The 12,080-nt window shown below is 41.6% G+C and overlaps 1 protein-coding gene across 2 annotated transcripts in view; it reads right to left on the bottom strand.

The window, feature by feature from the left end:
• Window positions 1–11,724, bottom strand: part of LOC117872158 (macrophage mannose receptor 1-like) — a 53,740-nt gene extending 42,016 nt beyond the window's left edge. For both annotated transcript variants that reach the window (XM_034760340.1, XM_034760338.1), the window contains exons 1-6: window positions 11,547–11,724; window positions 8,442–8,603; window positions 7,501–7,614; window positions 4,754–4,900; window positions 3,306–3,488; window positions 1,879–2,033 (exon numbers count right to left, since the gene is read on the bottom strand). In XM_034760340.1, coding sequence (XP_034616231.1) covers window positions 1,879–2,033; window positions 3,306–3,488; window positions 4,754–4,900; window positions 7,501–7,614; window positions 8,442–8,603; window positions 11,547–11,607 — 822 coding nt within the window. In that variant the 5' untranslated portion in view covers window positions 11,608–11,724. The remainder of the gene's footprint in view (window positions 1–1,878; window positions 2,034–3,305; window positions 3,489–4,753; window positions 4,901–7,500; window positions 7,615–8,441; window positions 8,604–11,546) is intronic.
• Window positions 11,725–12,080: the final 356 nt, after the last annotated feature.

The raw sequence follows: 12,080 nt of genomic DNA on the forward strand, positions 1-12,080 counted from the left end.
TAATTTATCTATGTAGGCTTTTTTTTTAAGACTCAATAATAAAAATAATGTACAGTTGTCCTGGACCTTATTGGACCTAAACAGAATAGAAACACAAATAAGGTGCTTTGAATGTTTTTGTCTTTATTCTTGTTGTTTCTTTTTTTTTTAAAAGACTTGCTTGCTATAAGTAAGTCTGCTGTGAAAAGTGATATTTGTATGTTTGTTAATATCACTTTTCAAAGCAGACTTACTCAGCCCTGGCAAGCTCGGAGACAAATTAAGCCCTGGATGGGTACAGAGGCAGTGGGGGCATGGGCAATGGAGCACTGTGGGAGGCAGCAGGGACCAGAAGTGATGATGGGGGTGAGCCTGGGCCAGAGCCCACCACTGTGCAGCCAGGGAATGGAGCCCAAAGCCCCCTGGCTGGAGTCTGCCACTTGCCACCCCAGAGCTGAAGCCCAACCCTATCGCCTCCGGGAAGGTGGGGAACTGACTGACTGCCTGCTCCTGCAGCTTGTATCTCCCCAGAGGGGGGTGGGGTGCAACCACTGCTGGTGGCCCCTCGGGAGGAGCCACTGTTTTCCCCTCTTCCCCCACCCCCCAAATCATTGCCCAGGAAGCTGTGGCTGCAAGAAAAGCGCCTGGTGGCTGCATACAGCCATGGTGGCCACATTTGAGAAATGCTGTGCTAGGGGAGGGGCAAAAGGCTGCAGGAGGTATAGGAAATAAGGGTTTGTAACTACTAGAGAACACTCCCTTCCAGAACTCTCCAGGAATCCAGAGTTTCAACATTCCTCTGCTGTCAGCAACTGGCTGTTCACAGTCAGAGACAAAATATGTGTCTCATACCCCTCCTCTGGCTTGTCCACATAGAGGACAACAGCCTGCTACTACTACCAGTTACTTGGTAAGCTCAACTGATTGAGACCCGGGCTCTAGAACTAGAGGTTCCAATCCTGCTCATGACCCATTTGGGGGGAGAGGGAGGGTGAATAATATTCCACATCATAAAATGTATGTCTTTTCAGTGTTTGGCTTTTTAAAACCTAGGACATTATACACAAAAAAGCAAAAAACAAAACAAAACAAAAAACCCCACGTTAAAAGATATTTATGGTTGTAAAAGTGGGCAGTCAAAAGTAATGTAGGATTTAAGATGTTCACAGCCTTAAGAAGGTATATACATATCTTAGATTTACAGACGGGGAAACAAACTCAGAAGTTCAGTCACTTCCCTGGAGTATGGTCTAGTGGATTAGAAAACAGAGTATGTAATAGCCACTTATAATAATAACAAATAAATCACTGTGAGCCTCTAAAACCAAAGGCATCACTTGTTGCTATGACCATAACAACAAAATAATTTTGGAATTTCTGGGCCGAGTTCTTTAGGAGATATGAAATGCTAAAAGACATTAGGAAAATATTACTCCTTCACTTTTGATCTCACACATCTTATAAATTCCCTGTCTGATTGGTCCCAAACTTATATGAAAACTTACTTTAGGCTGAGATCTGGCATGTGAAATTTCAAGTGGTTTCATGTGTTTATGGTAAGGTTATGGAGAAGAGAGGTATGTGAACATTTCAGAATCAGGCTTATAATGAATGGCAGTTTAAGCCTGAACTATGCAATGATTAGCATCACTATAAAGCACAAATTCTTAATAGTGAGAGTAAATTAACCCTTGGAACAATTTACACAGGGTCGTGGTGGATTCTCCATCACTCACATTTTTAAATCAAGATTCAATATTTTTCTAAAAGAGCTGCTCTAGAATTATTTAGGGAAAGTTCTGTGGCCTGTGTTATACAGAAGGTCAGACGAGATGATCACAGCTGTCCCTTCTGGCCTTCCAATCTATAGATCTATGAAAAATAATTGAATTATTTTACCTGTCCCTTCATAACAACACAATCTTCTTGTCTCTTTGCATAGCTGGGTTGACCGCGTAGCCATTTAATATATGTCACAGGAGTCCCATCACTCCATTCAAAATACATTTGAATCTTAAGGGCATTCAGTCCAATCCATAGGTCTTCTGTTGGCGCTAACATAAAACCAGTTGGTGTGTTAATGACACTTTTACTGGTAACAGAGTACATTTCCATGTCTGGAATGAAATTTCAGTCATGAATGTTGGGATATAGCACTTAGAGAGTTACAGTAAGTCTTTCTCCTTTAGCAAAAATGCAGGTTGCTCCTTCACATCCCTCTCTGCTGTGAGAGGTAAGCTGGCCTACATTTTAACATGGCTAAGTCTTAGATTCACTCAAAAAAATCTTGCCTTTAACAAAAGGACATATGCTCTTTGCAAATGGCAGAGGAGAGATATAAACAATTTTTGACAAACTTTATTGATAACTTAAAGCAACAAAATAAAGGCAGAAATATGCTGGTTTGTGCCTGGTTCTGTCTTCTGTCAGCAGTGGCCTTAGAGGTGCTGGGATTGAGCAACAGCATCCCTCTTAACAACAGAGGGCTGCCATTGACTGGAAAACTGCAGAACCAGACCAGCTATCCCCGTGCTGTCCCACAATTCAGCACTGGTTGCGGTGGTTGGCCTGGCACATATTTGATGAAGTTGTATGTACCCTGTTCACCTTTTCTATTTCTTTTCATAAAAAAAATACATTTTCCTCATTTATGGTTCACAAGAAAAAAAATACATTTTTGCAAAATGTTGGCAGCCCAAAAACTCTTTGGAGACACCTCTGCATGACTGTCTCCTGCAGGTCCATGAAACAAAGAGGAGGAGGAATTTGGTGGTTTCTTATAACTTATGCTGACACCAACCACAATAGCCCATGTTTTGTTTGTACAAAGTAGCAGAGTTGTTTTTTCCTAACTGTTCTTCACTAGGGCCCCAATGCAGCAATGCATTTAAGCACATTTTCAACTTTAAGCATGAGTAGTTCTGTCAATTTTAATGGGACTCCTCCAGTGCTTAAAGTTAAGCACATGCTCAAATGTTGGATTGAGGCCTAGCTGAGAAGATCTTGGTCACTACAGAACTCGTCAGCCTCCAATGCATGGGACTGGGGTTGGAGGCACAAGATTCACCCCCGTTATGTACTAAGAAAGCAGGTTGGCACACACAAGCTATAGAATTTTTCCTTTCCTACTGTACAGCTTTTTTTAATACTTAGATTTTTACTTCATAAGTAAACAAAAAATATTCTTCTGTGTTTATGTAAAAAACACCCATTAAGTCTGATCCATTCCTTGGCTATAAATGTTAGCAGTAGTGTTCAAAATAAAAACCAGCTAACTGTTTATTATAAATACTGCAGACAAAACAGTTGCCTGTAGTAATACTTACTGTAGCCAAGCTGAGAAACAATAAAGCTGTTCTCTGCAATATTATGCATACTCGCCAAATTTCCATCTTGCTTCTTACATGAAGTCAAAGCTTCTTTCCATACTTTGGGCTCTCTGTGAATCATGTAACAGTGACCTGAGTATGGCAGCCACCCATCTGGGCATTTAATAGGCCCCAAGTGATCTAAAATCAAAATAAAAATGTTTTAGAGCAATGTAAAAAAGAACAAAGTAAATGAGACTGGCAGTATTTTCTGTTATTATGCATAAAATACAGGAGATCTAGCTGAATATAGGTGACATTTGAGGTCAGAAATTCAAGAACATTCTAGTGAGAATTAAAATATGACTAATATTAAATATGTTAAATGTGAATATAAATAAAATATGGTTCTTTATCATTTAAACATCTAAATATCAAAAAATACCCAGACTTGGACAGATCTACCCAGACTTGTCATGTAGTGCAGCTCCCTAGAAGTTTCAGGTATTGACACTCATGGTCTAAACCTCTAGTAACTGCTTATGAGTAACTGACCATCAGAAATAATTTTGTAAACTACTGCTACTAATAGTCTCATCTTTAAATTGTCACCTTTTACATTGGGCCACTAAATACAGGTTTCAGACCGTAACTTTAGGTCCCCTTTTAAAAAAATCTTGACCCATTTCTTTCTCATATTATTGTCAGTTAAAATATTCTTAAATAAAATCTCTATCTAGTTTAATAAGTTTGTCACTGAGCATTTACAGCAGCTTTCAAAGCATCCCTGGGAAACAGCCTATTGAAGATCACTTCTAGATATAGTATATGACTGCTATTAACTTGTCATTTGCATCCTTTAGGTCAAAGGCAGCCTGCAGTCTAAATGTAGTCCAAGGAAATGTAAAATGTAGCCCATGGCCGCTTTTTAATACAGAGACGTGGATAATGAAAACTAGTGCTCCTGCTGTCCAGCACGCAACACTTCATGTCCATCTGAGCAGTAGTCATCACAGACTGACTCTTTGCATTAAAGGTTAGGGTGGTTGTGGTATGTGCCTTTTGTGCAATTAAGGACATGAAATTACAATTATGGTTTATGCAAATTCGATCCTTGGCTCCTGTCAAATTGCCAATATGGCTTTTAGTTGTGTAAAATTTAGCCACCCTGCTTTAGATGAATGGAATAATGGAATTCTTCCCAGAGTGGTTAATATAGGATAAGGGCAGAATAATGGCCTTTTGTACCAAGCAATATAGAAAATTGTGTGTCCCCACCTGCTTGTGCACAAAGGCATGCACATACACACACGGGTGTTTTTAAAGTATTGCTCTTGGCTAAAAAAATAACTTCCACTGTAATTTCATGGCGATCAAAATGCATCTCCTTTTTATCCATTGCACATCTTTGCAGGCTGCCATTTCTACCAAAAAACAACAACTTTTTATTAAATTAACACACTTACCTGAAGGCGTATTGAGAGACTCTAAAGTGGAGTTTCCCCTTTTACAAATGTAGCCATGTTTCTGATTACATGCCTGGTTTTCCCATTTAGAAGCTCTTCTGGGATTCAGCATGGCACAGAGTTTACCAGGGGCTGGAATGGGGCTTCCTTTGACAAACAGATAAAACAGAATCTCCATGTAATCACTGCAAAAAATCATGTCACCAATAGAAGGAACAATTTTTTGGTGATCTCTTTTGCCTTTATGATTGTTAAACTGACTAGACGCAGAGCACTATCAGCTGCACAGATTAATCAAACTGAAAAAAGTTAATAGATTCTGAGGCCAAAAGGGAACCTTGGGATCATCTAGCCTGACCTCCTGTATAACACAGGCCACAGAACTTCACCAAAATAATTCCTAGAGCAGAGCTTGTAGAAAAAGAGCCAATCCTGATTTTAAAAATTTCAGTGATGGAGAATCTACCATCACTCTTGGTAAATTGTTCCAATGGTTAATTATTCTCACCATTAAACATTTACTCCTTATTTCCAGTCTGAATTTGTCTGGCTTCAACTTCCAGCTATGGGATTGCGTTATATCTTTCTCTGCTAGACTGAAGAGCTCATTATTAAATGTTTGTTCCCCATGTAGATACATATAGACAGTCACCCTGTAGCCTTCTCTTAGGTAAGCTAAACAGAGTGAGCTCCTTGAATCTATCACTATAAAGCATATTTTTTAATCCTTTAATCATTCTCATAGATCTTTTCTGAACCCTTTCCAATTTACCAACATCGTTCCTGAATTGTGGATACCAGGACTGGACACCGTATTCCTGCAGAAGTCACACCTGTGCAAAATTCAAAGGTAAAATAACCTCTGTTCTGAGTCAAGATTCCTGTTTATTCATTATGCAGGTGGGGTCGCCCCAAAGGATTGCATCCAGCTTTTTGTAGAAACGGCAGGTCATGGGGGCAGTACCGGAGCGGTGGTTTGCCTCCCGCGCTTTGTGGTAGGCATTCCCCAGCTCCTTCACTTTAACCCTGCACGGCACTGCATCCTGGTCATGGCCCCTTTCTCTCACGGACCTTGATATCTGCCCATAGGTATCGTAATACCTATGGCTGGAGCCAGCTGGGACTGGACAGCTTCCTCCCCCTCCCCAAACACTAATGAGGTCCAGCACCTCGCCATTGCTCCATACTGGGGATCGCCTGGCATATGGAGACATGATCACCTGGAAAGATGTGCTGAGAGCACTCCATTCCTTGCTGAGCAAACAGGAAGGGGAATTTCAAAATTCCCAGAGAATTTAAAGGGAGGGTCTGACAGTTGGTTACCTGAGGGCAGGCTAATAGAGTTCAAAGTGATGACCAGAGTGGCTAGAACAGGCATTGTGGGACACTTCTGGAGGCCGATCAGAGCGCATTAACAGACCAGGGCATCCACACTGGCACCACGATGCTCCAGCTGGGGCGCAGCAAGCATTATGCTTCTCGTGGAGGTGGATTACCAGGAGTGCTCCAGCCACGAGTCCGGGCGATCTAAGTGCCTTGCCAGTGTGGACACCTCTGCAGTTAGGGTGTATGGGGCTGATTTAATGCGCTCTAGCTTGCAAGTGTAGCCAAGGCCTAAGTCAACACAAGGTGGCTTATGTTGACATAACTTTGTAGTGCAGACCTGGCCTAAGCTGCAGAGATGTGTCTGCAGAGACCCTGGAGCAATAGCTCTGAGTGGTGTGAACTGCTCCGTTCATTTCTGTGAGGTGTTAATGCAGATACCCAGTAATGATAATTTAAATGTCAACATTGTTGATTACTTCATTGTACATATCAAAAAGGGTGGAGAGGGAAGGATAGATCCACACAAGTTATTGTGAGTGATGTCTTATTTTGGTGCCACAAGTGGGTGGAGTTTGGAAGACAGATTCGCTTTTTTTCCTTTTTCTTTAATCAAAGAGCCAAGCCCAATGAGCCCAGTGGAGCCAATGGGTATATTCAAGACCTACTGAGAAGCCTAGCAGTTCACATGATCATATTTTGAAAGTCTGCACAATCTACTATGAGCAGCTGTTCATTTGTCAATTTACATGGCCAGAGTTTATTTTGTGGAAGCAGCTTGGAAACCATCATGTTCCCCCCTGAATCATACCCTGTCACAAGCATTGGATTATTGATTTCAGCAACAAATAAGCTACAAGAGCAGATGAACACATACAAATTACAATAAAGATTTCATGCAACTGGCCTTAGAAATAAAAAATAGCAAATATGTAATAGACTATATAAGCAACAATGGGCTTGATTTCCACTGCATTATTCCAGTTACACTGTCATCAAAGGATGCAGTGGCCCCTGTTCTCTAAATAGAATGTGTTGAAGATTTTTGATGAAGCATCAGTTTTACTCTAACGGTGTATAATATTTAGAATATGTGAAGAAGATGCAGTGCCTTTATTTCCTAAATATTTTGCTGCTTCTGGAAGCTTCAATTTATATTTTTCATTTTTAGATTACATTTTAAGGAAAAATTCGGATCAGATCTGTTTGGTGATTATTAACTCCAAATGATATTCATTTCTATAGACAGTTCCATGTTTATAGTGATAAAAAATACTGGTGTTGAAATCTATAATGTGCATCAGAGAATTTTACTCTTAAAAATGATGGGGCAGACCACCAAGTAAATCAGTGACTTCAGTGGAGCTATACCACTTTACACCAGCAGAAGATCTATTTTGATTATTATAAACAGATTTACCTACCTGGAGCCCAGTTTAAATATCTGAGAGGACTGCTGCCCATCCACTGCCATCCACTGTTAAAATTCAAACTATTAAGTCCAATCCAGAGAGCAGAATCCATATTTTTAGTTATCTCTAAATTACAAAAGAAATTAAATGAAACTTTGAACCAAAATTTACATTTCTCAGACAAAGCCAGTTAATAAAAATATCACTTTTCCAATTAGTAAAATATATAGATGAGAATAGGAACACAATATACATGTGAGCATATATGTGTAAAGGTTACAGAGATTTCTGGCTAACAAAAGGAATAAATGAACTTTTCATTTCAGCACAAACATAGCACATGAAAGATTCATTAGCTCTCTTCTGGTCTTGTTCCAAACTGGTGTTTATGAAGCCTCCTTCATGACTTTTATAAAGGAGCTTAAATTATTAACTCCATTGGCGTTATTGGAAGTTGACGCATGTAAAATCCACCCATATTAGGATGAGACTAACCACCTTCATGTATTCTGAAGTTATATATTGGAGTTATAAATAATCACTAAAGATTACAGGAAACATATTAATCTATGGATCAGATTATGGCTACTCCTGAACAGTGGTGGGAGGAAGCAGATGATGTGGAGACAACCTTTGCACCAGGACTTGCTTCTTGTTTTTTCATGGCCAATGTCACTATGCTCCCCGAAAGGGGAATGGCCAGTCTTCCTGTACTGCAGGCTAGTGGGTGGGGGGGGATGTGTTTTATCCTTTTAAAGGGTGACATAAATGCTGCTGCCTCACTGAAAAGGTTTCCCAGACCATTGAGATGTATTTAGAATTGACACAATAACAGAAAAATCACTGTGGGTGAAACCCTGGTCCCACAAACATCAATGCGAGTTTTTCCATTAACTTCAATGCAGCCAAGATGTCACCTTGAGTTTTCACTCTTGATTATTTTGTTAGTTTACCTCTCAGGTATGTTTGCTCCTGTATCTCTGTGATGCTTAATAATTCTGCATTCTGTTGCTGGCAGCTTTTCCTTGCTTGGTGCCATGTTAGAGCTGATTGGGAGTTTATCTGGTAGTGGAAACCTGTCAAAGAATCTGTAGTCCAAAATCTTTCAGTGTCACCTGGAAAGGGAAGAAAGATATGTAATATTAATTATGATTGACCCAAATAGACTCTGTTATGCAGTCTGTGCTTCTATGGAATGCAAAATCTGTCAGAGTCCATCAATATATGATATTAATTGTAAAATACCATCAATTCTAAAGCAACAGCAACACTAAAATCAAACCAGGAGTTGAATTCTATTAGTGTATATTTTTGTATAGTCTTCTAAACTTCAGAATTTTTTTTTTTGCAGGGAGGGGGAGAGCTAGGGTTGGGTGGGTATTTTAAATGTGTTTTTGCTCACAAAATCTAAGATAGCCTTAAACATAGGTGAAAGGGGAAGGGTGAGCATCAAGAGATGAGCTGTCACTCATGCTCACCCATGCCCACTGGCAATCACCTCTGACAGCAGAGGAATGGTGAACTTCAGGGATCTTGAGTTCTATTTCAGGCTCTGAAGGTGTGTGTGCTCTAGATGGCACAGACTCCTATGTCCCCAATCTTGAACCCTCAACCTGCCCCAGTCCTACTGCTGACTCCCAGTCCCAAGCCCATTCTCCTCATCTAGTTAGTCCCAGTCTCCACTCCTCAGGCTACTGGTCCCAGTCCCAATTTCCTTCCTGTACAAGTCCTAGTCTCCCACTCCAGACTCCCTCTACCAGTTTCTCCCAGTCCATGTCTCCCCCATCATGCTCCAAGTCTCCCTGCCTAGCTATTCCCAGTTCCCTCCACCACTCCCTAATGTGTCCACCATCTCTCCCCAGTCTCCAATCACCTATCTCCCTGGCCATGCTCTCTGTCCCCACTGGCTCCCAGTGCCAGTCTCCTTCTCCAGACTCCTTGTTCTCCCCTCTCTTGGCTTCTTGTCTCAGTCTGTTTGCCCAGCCAATCCCAGTTATCCCCCATGCAACCTGGCTCCTCATTAGATCTGTATTCCCTCCCTGCACCTCCTCCCCCCTCCAACTGGTTCCAGTTGCCAGTTTCCTTGTCCTGTCAGTCCCACTTTCCCCTGGCTCCTCATTCAATTTCAGTTCACCATCCACTATCTCCCTCTCCACCCGTTTCCTTCCCTGGCTCCCAGGCCTACCCTCACCCAGCCAATCCCATGTCTCAATCTATGCACTGGTCTTCCCCCACAGTCACTCTGTGTGGATGGTGCATGTGCAGTCTGGTCACCTGTATGAATTGTGAGATGATGTTATGCTATGGGAATGGTGCATGAGCAGTCTGATCTGTTGTAAGAGCTGAGAGAGGCTGGAGCATGCTCAGCTGATCGGCGGGGATGGCTCATGCACAGTTTAGTCAACACGAGGAGCTGTGAGAGGCCCAAATATGCTCTGTGATGGCAGAATCTTCAGAGATTTTAGTTACTAAAATATACGTCATCTCCACGGCATATGTGCCAACTGTGATTTTCCAAAGGCTTATAACTTGACCAAATTCAGACAGATTTCCACAGGAATGGCATAAGCCAGATCCCTGACACAAAGGGTAGCCTCTGCCAATTATACAATCTCTTCCCCAAAGCATGGGGATGCTAGCGCTTTCCAAAGCCATAGTCATCAGAATTTAACATTGAAAAACAACTTTATTTTCCCTAATCGCATTCTCAGAAGTGGCTGAACCAAAAACATTCAGCCCGAGGAAGATATCCATGAAAAATTTCAGCCCGAACAATAAATAAATAAATAAATAAATAAATAAATAAATAATGGAGATATCCCATCTCCTAAAACTGGAAGGGACCTTGAAAGGTCATCAAGTCCAGCCCCCTGCCTTCACTAGCAGGACCAAGTATTTGCCAATTAAAGTTTGGCAAAGTGATAAGCAACTAAAAGTATGGTCTTATAATGGAGAGTGGTGGGCAATCTTAATAATAGGTCAGCCTAACAGCTCAGCCTACAATATGACTTAAGATTTCTTATCTAACTAGTGATTTTTGTCCCAATCCAGCCCCTGAAAGTGTTTAAAGTTGGGCGCTCAAAACACAGAGGCACACAAAATCATGTCACTTTTAAAAATGTAGGTTCTTTCTATCTATGTGCACGCGCACAGACACTTTATATGTTTGGGTATGTCTGCACTGCAATCAAAGAAGTGATTGCAGCTCGGGCAGGCATACTTGTGTTAGCTTTCATCTGGCTAGCACAGCTAAAAATAGCAGTGAAGGCACAGTGGCATGGGCTTCTGCTCAGGCTGAACAAGCTTGCCTGGAACCCTAGGCATGTACTCGTGTTGCTAGTCTGCAATGAAGCCTGAGCGGCCACATCTTCACTGCTATTTTCACCAGTACTAGCTAGATTAAAGTTAGAATGGGTATGCCTACCTGAGCTGAATTCACACCTCCGATTGCAGTGTAGATGATAAAGGGATTCCCTTTATCATCTACATCCATTCCTTCATCCATCGTGTAAACACACTGATCAGATCAGAAATGAGACTCCAGCTTAACGTCGGGGGTGTGGGGGGGAGAGGGAAGCAATTTCCTGCTCTTGTAGTCTCTTCCTCAAAGAGGGTAGAGACCTGGATAATGCTGCCATGAAGAAATGGCTCCACAAAGCAACTGTCCTACGGGGGATCACTGCACAAGGGATGTAATTGTAAGGGAAGGCAGAGAAAGCTATTTACACCTTCTTCCCCCATTGCACACCCATGCAGAGCCATCAGTAAGCTGGCCACAACCATTTGCAAGTCACGACATTCAGAATTAAAGTTTCTGTCCCCTCTCTCCCTCTGTACCTGTTTCTAATATCCTGCTAGGCCCTGTGCCTTCCCCTGCATCCTATGTGAATCTGCAACTTTCCCTGAGGCGGCTCCCACCCATCACAGCTATATGGTTAATAACAAAGAAAGAATAGCCAGACTCTACACCAAACAGAGTAGCAAAATGCCCAAGGAAAAGCATGAGGTGAAGACCTTTAATATCCAATTTTTACAGTAGACACACAATGGAGACTTACCCAGCAGCTGCAAAGTACTGTGAATGAGAGAGAGGAAAACAAGCAATGTGGAGAACGTCATGGGAAATGTTTCATTCCTTTCTTCCTTTCCACTAAGTGATGAATGGTAATTAGTTGCTGTCAATAAAATCCTTCTGTAAGGAACCGTCTGGCAGGTCCTACTATGTTTCAAAGGGCTGACAGATCAGGGAAAAGCTCTGGGCTCTAAATAAGGAACTATCTTGTCACATGTGACATTTTGAAATAGCAGGAATTAACAGAGCAAACTTTGCTTTTGTAAGTGAATCGCTCTTTACTGAGGGCAAAGTCTCTTTCCATAGAAATGCAGGTGATAAACAAAGTGGTTACAATTCAGTGCAGTTTCCTGGGACAATGTTGGGTCAGTTGTTGGGTTTCCAGGCCAATGAAATCGCGAAAAGATATTAGGGAGCTCACAGTGTCAAGCCTGCAGCAGAACACAGATAAAAGCTCAGCCGCTACATTTAAACTGTATACCTCAGATAGATAGTGAGACAACACATTTTGGGTATCTGG

This window comes from Trachemys scripta, chromosome 2, assembly GCF_013100865.1.
Source record: "Trachemys scripta elegans isolate TJP31775 chromosome 2, CAS_Tse_1.0, whole genome shotgun sequence".
Classification (NCBI taxonomy): domain Eukaryota; kingdom Metazoa; phylum Chordata; order Testudines; family Emydidae; genus Trachemys; species Trachemys scripta.